This window comes from Anopheles aquasalis, chromosome 3 (genome assembly GCF_943734665.1).
Source record: "Anopheles aquasalis chromosome 3, idAnoAquaMG_Q_19, whole genome shotgun sequence".
In the NCBI taxonomy this organism is placed as follows: Eukaryota; Metazoa; Arthropoda; class Insecta; order Diptera; family Culicidae; genus Anopheles; species Anopheles aquasalis.
In genome coordinates, this window is record NC_064878.1 from 67,751,049 (window position 1) to 67,768,548 (window position 17,500).

The 17,500-nt window shown below is 45.0% G+C and overlaps 5 protein-coding genes across 15 annotated transcripts in view; 2 read left to right on the forward strand and 3 right to left on the reverse strand.

Moving 5' to 3' along the window:
* LOC126577008 (uncharacterized) overlaps window positions 1–5,067 on the reverse strand; it is a 13,418-nt gene extending 8,351 nt beyond the window's left edge. Inside the window, exons 1-2 of one of the 8 annotated variants that reach the window (XM_050238366.1) lie at window positions 5,049–5,067; window positions 5–228 (exon numbers count right to left, since the gene is read on the reverse strand). In XM_050238366.1, the coding sequence (XP_050094323.1) occupies window positions 5–42 (38 nt within the window). In that variant the 5' untranslated portion in view covers window positions 43–228; window positions 5,049–5,067. The other 7 variants (XM_050238363.1, XM_050238362.1, XM_050238360.1 and 4 more) reach the window with 7 other exon arrangements.
* A 4,072-nt stretch (window positions 5,068–9,139) lies between these two features.
* On the forward strand, window positions 9,140–10,206 carry LOC126575429 (Golgi-associated plant pathogenesis-related protein 1-like). The gene is made up of 4 exons (XM_050236121.1): window positions 9,140–9,209; window positions 9,348–9,549; window positions 9,621–9,738; window positions 9,805–10,206. The coding sequence occupies exons 2-4, from the start codon at window positions 9,545–9,547 to the stop codon at window positions 10,129–10,131; spliced, it is 450 nt and encodes a 149-aa protein (XP_050092078.1). The 5' UTR covers window positions 9,140–9,209; window positions 9,348–9,544; the 3' UTR covers window positions 10,132–10,206.
* A 1,245-nt stretch (window positions 10,207–11,451) lies between these two features.
* On the reverse strand, window positions 11,452–15,363 carry LOC126577177 (structure-specific endonuclease subunit SLX4). Of its 3 annotated transcripts, XM_050238621.1 has the most exons (5): window positions 15,227–15,363; window positions 13,569–15,112; window positions 11,902–13,469; window positions 11,682–11,834; window positions 11,452–11,596 (listed from the first exon to the last, which is right to left on the reverse strand). In XM_050238621.1, the coding sequence occupies exons 1-5, from the start codon at window positions 15,337–15,339 to the stop codon at window positions 11,495–11,497; spliced, it is 3,480 nt and encodes a 1,159-aa protein (XP_050094578.1). In that variant the 5' UTR covers window positions 15,340–15,363; the 3' UTR covers window positions 11,452–11,494. The 3 variants fall into 3 exon arrangements, with proteins under 3 accessions (XP_050094578.1, XP_050094579.1, XP_050094580.1); XM_050238622.1 differs by lacking the exons at window positions 11,452–11,596; window positions 11,682–11,834 and having other exon boundaries at window positions 13,332–13,464; XM_050238623.1 differs by lacking the exons at window positions 11,452–11,596; window positions 11,682–11,834; window positions 11,902–13,469 and having other exon boundaries at window positions 13,713–13,822; window positions 13,882–15,112.
* Window positions 15,144–15,856, reverse strand: LOC126577181 (uncharacterized). The gene is made up of 2 exons (XM_050238629.1): window positions 15,602–15,856; window positions 15,144–15,525 (listed from the first exon to the last, which is right to left on the reverse strand). Exons 1-2 carry the CDS (start codon window positions 15,724–15,726, stop codon window positions 15,342–15,344), a joined length of 309 nt encoding a protein of 102 aa, XP_050094586.1. The 5' UTR covers window positions 15,727–15,856; the 3' UTR covers window positions 15,144–15,341.
* A 99-nt stretch (window positions 15,857–15,955) lies between these two features.
* LOC126577178 (60S ribosomal protein L18) overlaps window positions 15,956–17,500 on the forward strand; it is a 4,473-nt gene continuing 2,928 nt past the window's right edge. Inside the window, exons 1-4 of one of the 2 annotated variants that reach the window (XM_050238624.1) lie at window positions 15,956–16,079; window positions 16,262–16,999; window positions 17,070–17,163; window positions 17,336–17,500. The exon at window positions 17,336–17,500 is cut by the window's right edge and continues 335 nt beyond it. In XM_050238624.1, coding sequence (XP_050094581.1) covers window positions 16,877–16,999; window positions 17,070–17,163; window positions 17,336–17,500 — 382 coding nt within the window. In that variant the 5' untranslated portion in view covers window positions 15,956–16,079; window positions 16,262–16,876. Of the gene's footprint in view, window positions 16,080–16,261; window positions 17,000–17,069; window positions 17,164–17,335 lie in introns of those variants that run through there. The other variant, XM_050238627.1, reaches the window with a different exon arrangement.

Consider the following 17,500-nt stretch of genomic DNA (forward strand, 5'->3'; position numbering starts at 1 on the left):
TTACCTGCATCTGGATGCCATTTTCAAGCAGCACACCTCCATCCTTCCGGTCCGGTAGTCGTCCGCTGGCTGGCGGTGGCGGATGCACAATTTACACGTTTCACGCGTCCGTTTTCCGTCCTTTCACTGTGAGCACTGTTTTCGCGGGGCCGATTGTTTTGTCGTTTTAGCGAGATCGAGACAGTCTCGCAATGTTCTGGCACTGGCAATGGCAGACAGCAGCGGAACCTTGAGGAGGGAAGCGAGACGGCGCGAAATTACCATCGGTGTCACGATGTGGCTGGAAACGATTGAAATGCAGGCCAGGAAAGCAGCGGTGTGATGGTACTGTCGGCCGTTGTAATGCAAAGCACGTGTTCCCCGCGACAACCAGTTTTACGAAGCGTTTAATTTGCGCGCCATGAGGACCCCCGCGGCGGTACGGTGCTTATGATGATGGATATAGGTCTCCACAGCCACAACCACCGACGTCACAAGCCCCAACAACGGCCGCTGACGATGCAATGATGGATCTGGCCAGGCAAGCAAAGCAATTCCCTCGCAAAACACCGATGAGATCAATTGCATCGATTGCTGGGGGAGGGTACGATTGCGGTGCGATAAGCGAGTCTCAGGTCGATGCATTTACACCGTGTCGTGGCACCGGCGCTGATGACGCTGATGATACGCGGTGGCAACGACTCCAAGACGCCATCTCTCCACCACGGGAGATGCGCGCAGCTGCGGCCATGACGACGAGACAAACCGCTCCACTACAAACAATTCGCCAGCTGAGCTACGTTTGACGTTATGTTTACCACACCATCACCCATCGCTTGGTTGGGAAACGGCGTCCCGTTCAATTGATGTCTCCCTCCTACAAAAAGTACAATTTTGGAGCGCATCATGTGGGATGATCCAAAGTGGGTGAGGCTATCTAGAGTTGCCTAATACAATGAATGATTGTTGATTTTGGTTTTGTGGATCATGCTCGTTCCGAGCGACCGTTCTTCCGTTGGTTGTAGCCCTTTAAAAGCAGCACTAAAACTTCTTAGCTTGGACGATGCTTGGACATGATGTCGCGAGAAGAAGCAAGCGACAAAAGGGCTCGGAACGAGTGATCAATCTGCATCTTGATTCGTCACCCGGAGTCCGGCTCGTGCTTGTACGACGCCCGAATGTGTTCAAATATTCAACAACGAAACTCGCCAGGGATGCCATCACCACCACCACCGGCGAAGCCTGTTTTCGCACTGTTTTGTCTCATCAAATATTAACATATTTATTATCATCCGCAGCACCGGCTGCTGCTGCCGCTGCTGGACAAGACTCTTCGGAACGAACGCTTTGGTTATCTGGCCAAACATAAAGCGTCGCATATGGAGAAGCCTCAGCGGCATGATTTTAAATCGAGAAGGCTTTGGTCTCTTGGTAGCTAGCACGTCAATGCGAACCGGTTCTAGGTATGCTTCTCCTCAGCACCGTGACATGCCTTTTACGATCCCGCAAAAAAGGGGGTAAAAGGGTGAAAAGTTAATTGCAACCCACATGGCTCAGTCAGAAACTCATCATCATCTCCGTGTATTTATTTGTTCCGCCGGTTTCCTTCGCGATACCAGCCCCACCAACAGTTCCTGTTTGTCGAGCGATATCACATGGCTGGCTCGGTGGCGGACGATGAATCAACCGAAAGCAAATATTCCGGACGGTTCACCCGGTTCAGGCCCCGGTTGCAATATTGAGATTTCCATCCAGTAGAAGTGAGCCCTTCAACAAAAACTGGGTCAAATATAACGATTTGCTCAGCTTTTGTGGCTCAATTTCTAAAGCGACAGAGTTGGCGTAGAGCAAACATGGCTACCAGGGGTATGAACCAAATTTAAAAAAATCATTTCCAGGGCGCAAAACATTGTCCACCCCGTGACAGGAGGAAAGGCCAATTTTCCGCTTCTCTTTACATAAATCTCATTTGAAAGGACCTGCGGGTATCGTGTACATTCGACAGGAAATCAATCCTTCAGGACGAGAGCTCCAGATCCGAACTCCAAAACCGCAGCGACCTCAAGAGAAGAGAAAGCGAAACCGAAACAATATTTTCACTTTTCCTTCAGCTCCTTCACGTTGAAAATCCGCCCATTAATCCCCTGGAAGAAGGACACCGGCCTACGGCGCACCCACGATGCTCGAGGATGCTGCCAAATTAGTGAAAAGACATCTCCAGCGCCTGCCCAGCTTCAGGCGTTCGTTCCCCTGTTTCCCTGGCAACGGTATTTCCATCGTCCCCTACTCTGGCGTTGCTATGCCAACGGGGAAAAGCCGACGAACCGTAACGGTGTGCGTGGGTCGCCTGCTCGGATAGAAATTTCCAGTATTCGCGCACTCACAAAGGGTGCTTCTGTACAATCTCCCGAGGCCTATAGTCCCCCTCCTGGCCAGCGCGTGGCCACTGGTAGGAGGATGATTATACGACGGTCTGGCTTTTGGCAAAAGAACGACGCGACGTTCGGCTAGACTGGCCTGTGATTGAAAACGATGAGTAACCGACTATCGATCGAATGCTGCAGTGGAAATTGGCCATTTCCTCCCCCCCGTGGCCCACGGAACCATCATCATCATCGGGGCTTCCGTTTTCATTTTTCCAATCAAATTTGCAACCCACGCAATATACCCACAAACACACGGCTTCTGTCGACCACCCGGGGTGCCATCCCAAAATGTCGCCCACAGAAACACACATTTTTCAATATCATGAAAACGAAAGTGAAAATGTGAATTGCTGTCGCTATCGGTGTTATCGGTCGGTTGCGCATTCCAGTTGTTAGCATCCGGGAAAGCCGGTCCGGCTGTCGCACCAGCGGTGACAATTTCGGTGGCTTCCCTCGTTGCCATCCAAAGATGGTCGAGTCGTGGTCCCAAACTAGGAACAGGGGAAAGCTAATACACTGACTGGCATGAAATAGCACACACAGGCGCATTCCAGTGGCTATTATTAACACCTGAACCAGCTGCTCGCGTGTCCAAAATCAAACAACAGGTTCCCCCCAAAATCCGACTGCCGGTGGAATGTTCTTCAGTATCGCGTGTACGGGCACCCTGCGGCGTCGGCACCACGATACGCGTCTCGCAAATTAAACAATCCACCCGGCACTCTCGTACACTTGGCCCGGGAACGGAATGGAATTGTTGTCAAACTGTATCGTTAGAAATCATTCGCTTGTGGCCAGTTCTGGCCGGGTTCAGCAACAAAACAAGAAGAACGCATCGTCATGGCAGTCACATCGCCATCGATGGTGATGGGCCACACTTTTCCAATGCCATTGATCTCGTCCGATGGGCGTACAATGGAGTCGTAAAAATGGTCGAAACGCCGCGAGAGACTGACCCGCGTGGCATGGGGCAACCGCGCACGGCCACCAGCAAGTCGGCAACACAGCGATTGTGACATTTTCATCATTTTCTGCCATGAATTGAAGGTTGTACAGTGTAATGTGGTAATGTATTTGCGTCTCTCTTGCCTATTGTGCACTTGAAATGAGTCTCAAGCCAATAAACCGTTTGACCTTGCTGGCGACCACCAATCCCGTCGGAGTTTTCCTCCATCAAACGGTAACATCCAGCCAAACGGGTACCGGATCCGTCTCCGGCTCCGGCTCCAATCGATCGTTTGACACCGACGGCCGCGTGCTCAGGTTTCATCTAAGCCACAGGCCTCACGCCGCCAGCAAACTTGTTTGTTTCTTCCCCAAACTTTCTTTGGTATACTCATTAGCATCGGCACCAGTCGCTGCACTATTCCTGGTAGCGATAGCGTCACGTTCTAGCCAGGAAGGTCACTCTATGGTCGCTTCTGATCCAACATAACATCCTGCTGCACTGCTACTCCGGAGGGAATCACGATTACCGCATAACGCACGAGGAATGACCTCGAATGGAGAATGTTTTCTTCGGCCAATTGCGTCAGCTTTAACACTCTGCACATGGTACACTACCGTTTTGATAAGATTTCAATACACTACAAACGAGGCTTCCACTATGCTGGTACTTTGCACCCCGGAAGGCACTGGCTGGCGAATGATAAATAATTCATGATTGCACCGCTCTCGCCGGAATGGCGTGGAACCAGCGAGCGCTGATAACACTGTTGAACCGGGTACTTTGCGGAAAACCCCCCCAAAACAGGCCGAGTCAGCGACACCGACGGGAAGCTACTAACTTATCACCGCCCGTGCCACCGTGGAGATCCGTAGCGTCCGGACGCAGAACTGAGAAAGAACCCGAACGCACGCCACTCGCGACAACAAACCGCGTTCGGATTTTCTCATTCACTCGGATCGGGTCGCGTTTGTGCTGTTCGTGGTGCGGTCGGGCAAGATCAAGGTTACACCATGCGTTCCCCATCGGCTGGTGGCCACGATGGTCGCACCATATAGCTGATAATGTGCCAGAACACCCACTGTAACGGGAGTTATGTTTTCGAATTTTTCGGGGCAGATATGATAAGTAATAAGCGAAGGTGAAGGCAGTCCTCGGTAGTTACCACATACTGTTTATCACAAACAACGTTTATCACTCACATAACACCTAGCCGACCTCACAATTACCAGCACAAACCGCAGGAACAACGCAGCACAACCCGCTAAATCATTAATGCGGAAGACAACCACCAACCAGCTCCTGAAGAGGACGCATAATGGAATGCAGTATTGATTTTTGGCTGGCCACTCGGCTAACAAATCGTTACTTCTGGTTGGAAGTGCAAAACGACCGATGAATGAATGCCAACACACGCGGGATATACCGGGCGACGAACACCGGCTCGGCCCGGTGTCCCGGTTTGGTGCCGATTGTACAAATATTCCGGAAAACGTAGTACGCGCGCGGACACTTTACGCATCCGCAGTGTCGCAGCTGCCTTCTCCTTCTAGACTGACGCTCTTTCGCACGCTTCTCATGCCAGTCACGAACGGAGTAGATTTTCCCGGGCTTTCTGGGGTGGGCTGGATTCGGTGCCAAGAAACTGTCACCCCAAAACCGTAGTTTATGGTTGCGGAAAAAATGCAAACTCTTACGCGCGCGCGTCGGTTGGTCTTTACTATCTGATGAGTCTGGACCGCGTGGACCAACTGTCCCTTCAACTGGCAGCTCATACGCTAACGATGATAGCGGAATTTCTACAACAATCATTTCGTGTTGCCCGATGAGTTGGTCATTGCATCGCTGGTGTCGGATGTACAATCGTTTTGCTTATGACAATGAGGCCCCTACAGTATCGGAACTATCTTAGGATTAGCCTCGTTTGTTTCAAGGGAATAGAGTCCACCGCTTCAAGTGGCATTATTCTGATTTTCCACTTCATTCGTCCGCTTATCGGCTATTAGAGACAGAGCTGATCGCTACCACTTCACCCGGAGTGTCGTAAATGGTGATTAATTTGATATTTGATCGAAGCATCCCATGACGAGGCTACGAGAAAATTCGTAAATTATGCAAAATAAATAATTTAAAATTTAAACTATTTTTTTAAACCACCGCGTTTATTTATGAAGAAATGGTTCCAGAATTCTGCAAAACAATGGACATCACTGTGAACGTGTCGCGTAGCGTTGCTCTCTGATTGTAGCGTCGATTGATAATAATTTATATGACGATGTGTTCCGCCATCCCCAATTCTGCAGTCTGGCGCGAGAAGGCGACCATCGTTTGTCGGATATCGGGGAACTCGCACTCGTGCCGTACGCACAATTTTTACTATTCAACAGTAAAATCATAATTCTATATCACTCTTGGTGGGAACCACATCCTCATTAGTCATCGTAATTTAGAAATACTATTCCTACGCATCAGTGCGCGCCACTTGATCAAGAAAACAAAGTTCAAGAAAGAGTTCAATTTAAGGCATACAGTTCCAAACATACCAGCATGAGGTAAGGTCACGTATTGGTTTTAAACGACCACCCAATAGGGCTCATAAAACGTTTATCTTTTTCTTAATTTTGTCTCTCTAACAGCTCAACCCAAGAATTTCGAGAAAAGGTGCTAAACCAACACAACATGTATCGAAAGTGGCATTCAGCTCCTCCATTAGTATTATGTGATAATCTGTGTTCATGCGCTGAAAAACGAGCTAATGTAAGTTTCAACCAAACCGTTGCGTAAATGATGAGAATTTCATAAATTATTTTTTCAATAGGAACTAGCAGATCTTGATCGGATGGAGCATCAGTCCGTTGGAGAAAATTTGTTGAAATCCGCCGAAAAGAAGCTTAGTGGAAAGAAGGTGGTGGATGCTTGGTATAGCGAAATAAAAAAATACAATTTTGATATACCATGCCACTTTTACAAGCTTCGTACAATAGGCCACTTCGCGCAAGTCGTTTGGAAGGCATCTCATCGTCTTGGTGTTGGTTTTGCAGTAGCCAAAAATGGTACGAACTACGTTGTATGCTATTATGACCCTAAAGGCAATGACGAAAATCAGTATCATAATAATGTACTTAAGCCGTACAGCTGAATAGATCTTGTATTTCCATTATCTCTTAAATACATTATCCTATAAGTTTTATTGAATATTACAAAAACAATTATTGATGATTTACCTCTCTTTGCTCTTTGATCGCCATTCGAAGCTGCGCTTTATCACTTAGATATGTTTCATTGCGGGAAACCAGGTGCGTCAATGCTCATTTGCTAACAATGATGTATGCTAAGATACATTCGACCATCCCAAATTCTCCAATCTAGCACGAGAAAACCAAAATTGGTCAAAAAATACTACACCATACCATGCGTCAATGGGGAAATCAGAGGCACACATGGAAATTACAACTATTTGTCACCGTGAGAGCATGTTGCGTCAATTCACACCCTACATTTGTTTATCAACTCGCCTTTTTATTGAAACGCTCAAGCAGCGATGCTGTAATGTGGCATTTCTCAAACATTCATCAATGAATGTGAGTTCGTTTCCTGTTTTGTAGAATTGCACAGCCGGAGGTTTATATAAAATAACTCGATTTACAGCATGTTTTACAGTTTCAAACATACCAACATGAGGTAAGGTCACATAAATACGTTAGCTCTTAAAGATCAACCAAAAATCCTCTTATAACTTTTAACATTTTTCTACATTTCTCTCCCAAACAGCCAAACCCAGGAATTTCGTGAAACGGTACTAAACCAACACAACATGTATCGCGAGAAACTTTCAGTTCCTCGGCTAAAGCTCTGTGATAACCTGTGCAACTTTGCACAGGAATGGGCAAATGTATGATTCATTTAAATCATTGCGTTTATGTTCAGATTTTCATGGGAAATTATTTCAACAGAAAATGCGAGACAGCTATCGCGCCAACAGACGACGCAATCCATTGGCGCATCAATCGGGCCATGATTATGGAGAAAATTTGTATCAATGCAAATCTAAGAGGAGCCTTTGTGGAAAGAAAGTGGTGGATTCGTGGTATAAGGAAATTGAAGAAGGAAGCGACGACATTACCAAAATTGGCCACTACACGCAGATAGTTTGGAAGGATTCCATTCGTCTTGGAGTTGGATTAGCTATAGAAAAGGATATATTTTTTGTTGTGTGTAATTATGACCCTCGCGGTAACGTTGTAGGACAATTCGAGATTAATGTTCCATTTTGGACAACAGAATAAGTGTACACAAAATTAGGCTAATAAATTATTTAAATTATTTAACACGTTACAAACCAAATGCTGTCTGTTTGTTTTTTAAACTGATGAAACTACCAGAAAACTAGTAAGATAAATATGTTTGAAAATAACTGATTTACATTTCAGTAGGGAAACTCGCGCTTCCTCTGTTGCCTCTGCACTCGCTACTGAGTTTATCCTTGATTTCCGTTCGATTATCGGCTATTAGAGATGAAGGTTCTAAAGCTGGCTAATTATGAACACGAAATTATTCACCCAACAGTCATTCCTAACAGGACCCATTGGATTGGATCGGACAATGGGTTTCACCGGTCACGAGTTCAGTCTGGTACCCTTGTCTTCGAGTATGGCACACAATCGATTTCAGCCAACCGGTGGCGTCCTTCATTAGGAAAGGTCAGTGAACGATGTAAAACGTGCGTGCATGCTTGCTTTTGACCGCCTCGTGAGTGCAACAATGACATAAAACAAGCCCTTGATTTCAACCTGACGCCGAACATGCAATCGATTATGCAGTGAATCACCTAGCAATGACATCATCCTTCTGATAACAATACCAACTGATCTGATAGACCACCTGATGTTTGGATTGATATGAACTACATCACTCGGTGATGGTGCGTCACAGTCGAGGTGTCGTCCGCAACAGAGCTCACCTGATGCTTCAGTTATTTTTCTAATAAGTGATATGGTTACGCTTTTTTGTACAATGACCTCGGATCTTAGCAATCCTAGTGGAGCTAACTCAAAGTACACACAGATACAGGCACAACCTTTGATCGGTTCCGCATCTTTATCTCTAAGCTATCTTAAGCTCTGTGAAATGTTAATCAATAATCTTTTTGGAAAAAGGTCCCCCCCCCCCATGTTTCTTATTCTAGGAAAAGAACCTAAAATTTCAATTAACCGACTACCTCTTCTTATCAGGATGGAGAGAGTTTATTGTGCTGCAGTCATTTCTATTGAATTCGACTTATCATCGTTTCAAGGTTCAAAATTTAATCACACGACTCGCAAGTCCTTTGAAACACCAAAAAAGGTTACAAATCATTTTCATTCATGCCTAACAAGGTCACAAAGCTTCTGACTGTAATATGAATTGACCTACGGATTTTTTATCGCCACCGGAAACAAAGCAGCAATTTCCTGTTGCGAAATGGCGGATTTCACCGGAATAGTTGAATGTTTCTGAACTTTCAGACATTTTATGATGCATTGAACGTATATTCGCAGTAAAGGAGTGTTTTATGTTTGAAATCAGATTGAAGGATGCGATAGATGTTGCTCAAACTATTTTTGAACTTCATGAATGATCTAATACTAATCCAGGAACACTATAATCATAAACCACTCCGTTAATGAACGAATAAACGATTCCAGAATTCTGCAAAACAATGGACATCACTGTGAACGTGTCGCGTAGCGTTGCTCTCTGATTGTAGCGTCGACTGATAATAATTTATATTACGATGCGTTCCACCATCCCAAATTCAGCAATCAAGCGCGAGAGACCGAGCATCATTCATCGCGCATCGAGAGACTGGCATTCAAGAGGTACGTACAACTCTTAACGTTCAACTGTGAGGTCATTATCCTGTATCATTCTGGGTGGAAACCATATCACTATTCGTCATCGTAAGGGGACGCGTGAGTCAATTTGGAGCAATAAAGGAACATACATTTACCTTTCAGCCTCGCTGCACACAATGACAAGAGAGCCACACGTTGATGCGATAGACTTCCTGGGGTTGGAAGAATTCCTGGTGCTGCTTAGATAACGAATTCTAGGGACCGAACGACGATAAACCACCCTCAAAATTTTATCCCCCGGTTACTTTATAAAGGGTTGCTTAAAGGCCTTTTCGGCAGTTCCTCCTAACAGTTCCACCATGAGGTACTAGGACCAATTGGACAGAGTCCGTTGGCAATCGCCTATCACTAAACCGCGTTTACATTTCTTTCCAGCTTCACCACTTTTCAGCAAACGGTGCTAGAGCGCCACAATACGCTTCGGGCACGCCATTCGGCTGCCCCACTTGAACTCGACGCAAATCTGTGCAATTTTGCACAACAGTGGGCGAATGTAAGTTCCATTTAAATCGGTAAGCATAAAACATATTCTATTAATTCTACTTTGCTCCTACTATAGGTTCTCGCAAGCAAGAATGTAATGCAGCATCGATCCAATAATAAGTATGGAGAGAATTTGTACGCATCATTCGGCAATGCGAATGTGACTGGCAACGAGGCAGTGGATAGCTGGTACAATGAAATTAAGTACTACCGGTTCGGAGCATCGCAACCATCCAACTTTTCCCAAGTTGGCCACTTTACGCAGGTTGTTTGGAGAAACTCTCGACGCCTTGGTGTCGGTATTGCTAAGCGAGGCACAAGCGTCTACGTTGTGTGTAACTACGATCCGCCCGGCAACTTTGGGTCCCAATATCCTCAAAACGTAGTACCACGTAGCAGCTGAACAGTTCATGAACCATAGGAGACAATAAAATATGATGTCAGATGCGAATTTCTGGCATTTTAATTAAACCAATAACGGTTCAATCAAAGACTGTTTCATATCATTTGCTTCAGTAATAAAATTATAAAACCACAAAATCTGTAATAGATCTAATTCTTTTGGTAACAGCGCATTTAACAGCCCATGCCATTCATTGCACATTTGCTAACAATGAGGATAAGCATTCGTCCATCCAATCTCGCACGAGAAGACCAAAATTGGTCAAGAAAAACTACATCATTTAACATGCGTCATACATGCAACATACAACATGCGGGAAATCAGAGGCACACATGGAAATTACAACTATTTGTCACCGTGAGAGCATGTTGCGTCAATTCGCACCCTACATTAGTTTATCAACTCGCCTTTTTATTGAAACGCATAAGCAACGGGAGGTTGTAATGTGGTATTTCTCGAACATTCATCAATGAACGTGAGTTCGTTTCCTGTTTTCCAGAAATTGAGCGAGGCACAGCCCGAAGTTTGTATAAAATGGCTCGATTAACAGTATGTTCTACAGTTTGAAACATACCAACATGAGGTAAGGTCACATAACTCCGTTGACTATTAACGATCAACCAAGGAGACCTCTTATAACTTTTAACATTTTTCTACATTTCTCTCCCAAACAGCCAACCTCAAGAATTTCGTGAAACGGTACTAAACCAACACAACATGTATCGCGAGAAACTTTCAGTTCCTCCGCTAAAGCTCTGTGATAACCTGTGCAACTTTGCACAGGAATGGGCAAATGTAAGTTTCAAATCGTTGCGTTTATGTTCAGATTTTCACGGGAAACTATTTCAACAGACAATACTAGACAGCTATCGCGCCAACAGGAAATACAATCCTTTGGAGCATCAAAAGGGTCATGGCTATGGAGAAAATCTGTTTGAGTCCAAAGACAAGAAGGATCTTTGTGGAAAGGCAATAGTAGATGGATGGTACAAGGAAAGTGAAGAAGGAAACGATGACATTACCAAAATTGGCCACTACACGCAGATAGTTTGGAAGAATTCCAATCGTCTTGGAGTTGGATTAGCTATAGAAAAGGATATATTTTTTGTTGTGTGTAATTATGACCCTCCCGGAAACCAACGTTACCAATTTCAAATTAATGTTCCATTTTGGACAACAGAATAAGTACACAAAACTAGGCTAATAAATTATTTAAAGTATTTAACACACCAAATGCTGCTTGTTTGTCTGTGCATGGATGTTCGTTTTAAACAGATGAAACCACCAGAAAGCTAGTCAGACAAATATATTTTCAAACAATTGCATTTTATTTCAATCTTGAATCTGAGCCGTATTTGTTTCGCTATGTGCCTCCGACCTTTGGACCTTTTCCTTTCGAACGATCGCCATTGGAAGCCGCGCTCCGAAATGTTATACAATGTTTATCCAAAAAAGCAATCAGATCCTGTACGATAGAACGATCATGGTTAATAGTTCCTCCTATCTTTTACCCGCAGTCCATAACCATGCATGTGCCTTAGATCACTTACATTTGTTTCGTAGCGCAAATCCGCTTGTTTCAATGCTGCATGAATGTGATCCAAGTTCACCGGTTCATATCGCAAAATTTGTCGCTGTAAAATCCGGTTCTCCGATATCATGTTGAAAAAGGCCACATGTAAAGGCACGGTACACCAACCCATCTTGAAGAAAATAGAATATAAATGATTTTAAAAAGGAAAAGCCACGTGATACTTTGATTTTTCTTACCTTCTTCCGAGGTTTAGATGACAAAATAGTGTTTGGTTCATCGATGTTCAATGTGAAAGGGCATATTCCTGGATGCAACGAGCCTTCATTAATGTTGGCAGCAGCATTTACCGGAATATTTTCCCGATCATGGTGATCTCGGTTTCTACCTGATTCTTCACACAGGACAGGGCCGATGGCAGAATCTAGCCTCTCGGCAACTCTCACGAATGGATGGATTTCATCATAAATATGATGAAGCACCTTTACGGCTTTCTCACGATCCAGTAGCTTCAGACCATATTTAAAAAGTTCGCGTTCAATCTCAGTTACTGACATAGCATCGTAGTTAGGAGGATCCTCTACAGTACCGACGGTTTTGATAACGTATTCAGTCTTTTGAAACGGCAATCTGCTTGATACTTTTAAGTTATCAAACCTTTCTCTAAAGCGATGCATTTTTGCCAACTGTTCTTTTTCATTCGGTGTTGAAGAGGAAAACCCTCCTGATTCAGATACTGTTCGTTTTAATCGACTACCTTCCTTTGGCGAATCAAACTGGTGAAACGATTTAAGCCTTTTTACACTGTTTTTACCAGCAATTCTTGGTACTTCCTGAGAGCAGCTTTGTGACGCCATCGTTTCGGCTTCAATTTCGTGCTCTTCAAACAGCGGTTCTTCGTAGTTTTGCATAAAGTTTGACAAACTATCCGCTATAACAGCAGAACATAAACTACTATCAGTTGTTGCTTTAGCAGTGTTGTGGCGATCGTTGGTTGAATGGATAATGGGGTTTTCAGACAAGCAGCTAATGTCGGCATGATGTTCTCGTAACGCGCCAGAGTCCTCATTGAGTTCTTCATTCTGTCGTTTTAACGGTGGCAGGTTGAACTGTTTCACCAAGTTATCTAAATAAGCTATAGTATCTTCGGCGACGTTTTCGGAAACGGTCCCATTTGTTTCTCTTGACAGAACTTCTGATTCATCTAAGATATCATCGGCAGAAGGAGAGAGAATGTTTTCACAGGGATTGACCGGCCCGTCGACCGCGGGAACCTGGTTTATAACCGGTGCATCATGATGGTATACTATGGTACGTTCTGGATCTTCTTCTAAATGGTGCGCAGCTTCTTGTAACGGGCCTTCGTCTGTTGATGTGCATGATAATCTTCGCATCGAATAGTTCACTTCATCATCAGAGATTACCAGAACCTCATCTTGCATTTCGTGCTGCACTATACTGCACTGCGACTCAGCAGGGTATTCAGCCTCTTCCTCTTCTAAAAGATTTACCGTTTCAATCATATCTTTCTTTCCTTCTAAAGCCTCACTCAGTCGAGCTTTGATTGCAATCCGATGGAAGGAGAATTCTTTCTCTACTGCTAGCAGTTCTTTAGCGACAGGTGGGGCACTGTTTGATGTTTCTATGTCTTCACAAGCTAGGCCATTCTGCGAGCGGCGGTAGCTTGGATCGTTGGGAATAATAATCAAATCCTGTGGTGGTTGCGTTGAGGATTCGGCTACTGCATCGGGACAACCGCTCTGGGAAGCCAACTCAGCTGGAACTTTTGAAGCTGCAGAAATCTTCTCTAGACATAAAAAGAACAATATTCTCTATAATATACTTCTGGTAAACAACAAAAAGCAGGCTGCCGAGCGGCAAACAAGAAAGCCGTCTCAATAATTACCTTCTTCGCTGGAATACACCTCGAAGCTTATGATTGGATCTGGATCTACGGTAGGATCTAGATCCGTATCTTCAAATATGTTATCTGTGCTACGATGAAAACTGCCTCCATCACATCGAGGTTCTTCCGATGCGGTGACAAATTTATCGTCTTCATTTGAATCATCACCGATTGAGAGGACCGTACATTGCGTGAGGATACTAATTGGTCGTTCCGCACGACTGCTGTAATTATCAATCTGATTTTGCCTGCAACTTATTTCATGGGATTGGCTAGTGCCTTCTAGGGTATTGCTTTTGTTTAAATTACAAACTTGTTCATCATTCTGTATACATGACTGTTCCTCGGCATGATCATCGCTGATGGAGAGTCTTGCGCGTGGTTCACAATTGTCCGCTGTTTCAGCAGTGACTGCATTTTCATGTGCTTCAGTACATTCTTCGAACAAATCCGGAGAAGACTCTCTCTGGGGCTCCTCCTTGTGATGAATTTCGGGAGAATTCGATTCAAAATTGTTTGAATACGCCCTCTCCGGTGTTGGTTCTCTCCCAGGAATTTTACTCCAATCCTTCAGCATACAACCGACGGGTGCTGGATTCATCTCTAACAATTCTGGAACATAATATCTCTCTATAATTTTCACACTGGTTTGATCCGTCTGGGCAATCCAAAACAAGTGGCTTAAGCATGACCTAGAGCTAGTGCAAGCTTCAGAATGGTTCTGTATCGTTAACATTTCAGCCGGAAATAATTTCTTCACCCGTGCTTCGATGTACTCAGTCAAATCCTTAGCGGATCGCTGAACGAGATTGGTTGCACGCCTGTGTTTAATCTTCTTTACATTCTTACAAACCGCACTCCCGAAAATCACATTCAAATCATAATCTGTGTAGCTATTTTTACACCGAAACCCAAACTGTTCCAAAGTGGTCCGAATGCCCACTATTCGTCGTTCGGTCGATGAAAGCGAATCGCTCGCAGATTGTTCCGATAGATTATCCGTACAAGCATTACTTGTTCCATCACTTTCAGCCAGCGATCGTGACATGGCTATTGCCAGCTGTAACTGCTCTGGATCAATCCGTTCCGATTCACCATGCTCTTTTAGCAATTCTTGTAGCACTTCGTGATCATTTTTGTATTTACTAAACACTTTTCTGATATCTGATTGATTCTTAGGTCGCCGGTTGGTCGTAGCTTTCTTGCTCGCACGCTGTACTTTTGTTTTCGGTTTCTTCGGAGCAGGACGCGATTCTTCAAAATCGTCATCTTGTGCGATGGGTTGACTGTTTAGAAAATTGCTTATCAACGTGTTCCCTTTGGCCGTGGCCTTCTTTCGCAGCTTGGGAAGTTTTGGTCCATCGGTAGGGCATGGTTCGGACACTTCCATGCTTCTTCGGCGCGAATTTTGAATGTCGCACTTCCCCAGTTCTGCGCTCGTTTCTGCGACCTCTACATCAACGAACGCCGCCTGGTTGGAACATTCTTCGACCAATCCGTCTGAGAAATATTTGGAAGTTTTTTCGCCTTTCAAGCTGTTCTCGCTGAAATAAAGGAAAAAGAAAACAATATGAGTATCATTTTCGTTGAACTTTACTTTATTGACTAGTTACAAACTACAGTAGGAATCAAGTCGATTTATCTTCTACTGGTATTACCCCTCATCGATTGGCGCGGCAGCTCCCTCGTCGACGGCGTGTGAGCTGGTCTGTGCCGGAGCATCCTTCGGCTTAGTTAGCCTTAACTTGGCGTACTTGATCCTTTTGCTCATGATCACTTCCGCGCCTGGTCTTCCTTTTCCTCTTCTAAAAGCTTCCGGATAGTGTCGCCGCGCTTCGGAGCCACCAAACTGAATCGCATCAGGTTCCTTCGATCTATCTCCTCCTCAGTTTTCTCGTAAAAATCTCTCTGCATGCGTTGCTTCAGCTCTTCACCTCCGATGTAGCTAGCGATGGAGCTGCAAAGGAAAGGCGTAAAGAAAGGACATTCGTAAATGGAAGTATCCCACGGGCAGGAAAACACCGGTAACCTACTAAACTACTCCGAAGAGGACCGAGCCGGCCGCTATCACGCCCCAAGCAAATTGGTTTCTTGTTTTGAAAATCACAGTTCCCTTTGTACGGCGCGGCTTCCACCGACTCGTGTCCACACCGCCCATGCCCCAATCTTTATGAAAACCACACTAACCCAGCCAAAATTAACAAACGGGGCCGGCAATCTACAATTTTACAGAATTACAATCTCCGCAAAACATCTTGCGCCCCACGAATATTATTTCGTGACATTCGAGGAAGCAGCGAACCCGCTGCTGCAGCTGTCATCAGAAAGGTTTCGTCTACAATATTTTGCCGGCGCACGTGAAGATCAGAAGGACGTGCGCGTTTGGTTCTCTTTTTAAAAGATATCTCTAAATTACACCATGGAGGATGTAGAACAAATCCTCAAACCAATCGTACACGCCGGGAACGATAGTTTGCTGTCTCTGTTTCTGAACAATCTGGATGGTGCACGGTACGGCCACTATAGATATTGACAGCAGTCGGTTGTTTGTTGTTATTTTCGCGGAATCACAAAACCGACGAGGATGGCCCAAAATTCACGAGTTTCCCTGCTTTTAAGTGGATATTTGTAGCTGTATTAATCTCAACACTGGAGATTTAATACAAGAAAAACGTCCGTTAAATGTTGTTCAGTAGTGCCGCCAAATTTTCTACTCAATCTACCGGGTAAGGTTTTTTGGAGTTGTCAGCGATAAGCACATTCTTTTTCGATTCGTAGCTGCGGTTTCACTTCACTTCCACCAACTTTCGACTGCGCTTCTCTTTGGAAAGTGCGACCAACCATGACCGGATTCCCGGCAAACTCATTAAGTGAATCCGGTCCTCTTTCCATCACAGAACAGCTTCACCAAACTACGCAAACTAGCGTCGAGCCTCTATGATCTGCCGGCGCTTAATTACTGAAGCAAATCGATTAGTCCGCTTTGCAATTCGTAGACATAAACCGGTGGGCCACCGGTTGGCTTTATGAACGAGATTGTAGAGCGGAGAGACTTTACGGTCTTGCGATGAAATCCCCAGCCCATCTACGTCATCCACTTGCGCATCGCCGAGCATCGGCGGTTGGAACGTGGTCGACAGCCCGGCAGTCGCTGGAGTTGTTATCAGCGGTAGGAAGTGATTTGGTGCTCTGCTTGCGCGGTAACCCCATTTTGAAGTGGTTTAAGTTAAGTGGCTGTGTGGTTCATTGAATTTAGAAATACTGCCACACGCCCTGACCAACCGTTGACTCGTGGAGCACTTTTCTAAATGGAAGGTACTGCAGTTCATCACATCGCTTCGCTGGACATTGGCACCACCACTATCCGATGTTTCATTTATGCTGCCGAAAAGAATGGACAACCAGTTACGGTCGGAACGGCGTACGATCATGTAGGACCCCTCCCCTTACGCCCGATTGGCGTAATTAGTTTAACCTTCACATTGCTCTCTTGTTCGTCAGGTCGATCTACTCTACCCAGCGCCAGGTTGGGTGGAAATTAATCCAGATAAACTATGGGCAAGTGTGCTGAAAACGATCGAGCGAGCCGCCGAAGGTGTGTATAACCCCGACTGGATCATGTTATCTAATCTGATAAAGAGATGGAATTGCATTCGGTCAAACCATGGAGCAAGAGGGATTTTAATCGGCTTTGCTCGATTACTGTAAAGCAGTGGACGTCTTTAGAACATTGCTAGTAAATTCAACTCTTTTCATTCAATCCGTAGATGCACAATTAAGCATCAACCAGCTAACATGCCTTGCCATATCGACGCAACGTAACAGCTTCACCTGCTGGCACCGGCAGACCGGGGAGACCTATCACAATTTCATCACCTGGAAGGACCTTCGCGCTGATGACCTTGTGAAGCAGTGGAATGGGAGCTTGACCT

Bases quoted from the DNA above. Each gene is read 5' to 3' on its own strand.
- LOC126575429 (XM_050236121.1), top strand. The intron at 9,739-9,804 runs GTAAGTTCCATT...CTCCTACTATAG, and splicing joins TTGCACAACAGTGGGCGAAT to GTTCTCGCAAGCAAGAATGT.
- LOC126577177 (XM_050238621.1), bottom strand. From the start codon at position 15,339: ATGAGCAAAAGGATCAAGTACGCCAAGTTAAGGCTAACTAAGCCGAAG. The intron at 13,470-13,568 runs GTAATTATTGAG...TTTTATGTCTAG, and splicing joins GGTGTATTCCAGCGAAGAAG to AGAAGATTTCTGCAGCTTCA. The intron at 11,835-11,901 runs GTAAGAAAAATC...ATTTTCTTCAAG, and splicing joins CATCTAAACCTCGGAAGAAG to ATGGGTTGGTGTACCGTGCC.
- LOC126577181 (XM_050238629.1), bottom strand. From the start codon at position 15,726: ATGGGCGGTGTGGACACGAGTCGGTGGAAGCCGCGCCGTACAAAGGGA. The intron at 15,526-15,601 runs GTAGGTTACCGG...TTTCCTTTGCAG, and splicing joins GTCCTCTTCGGAGTAGTTTA to CTCCATCGCTAGCTACATCG.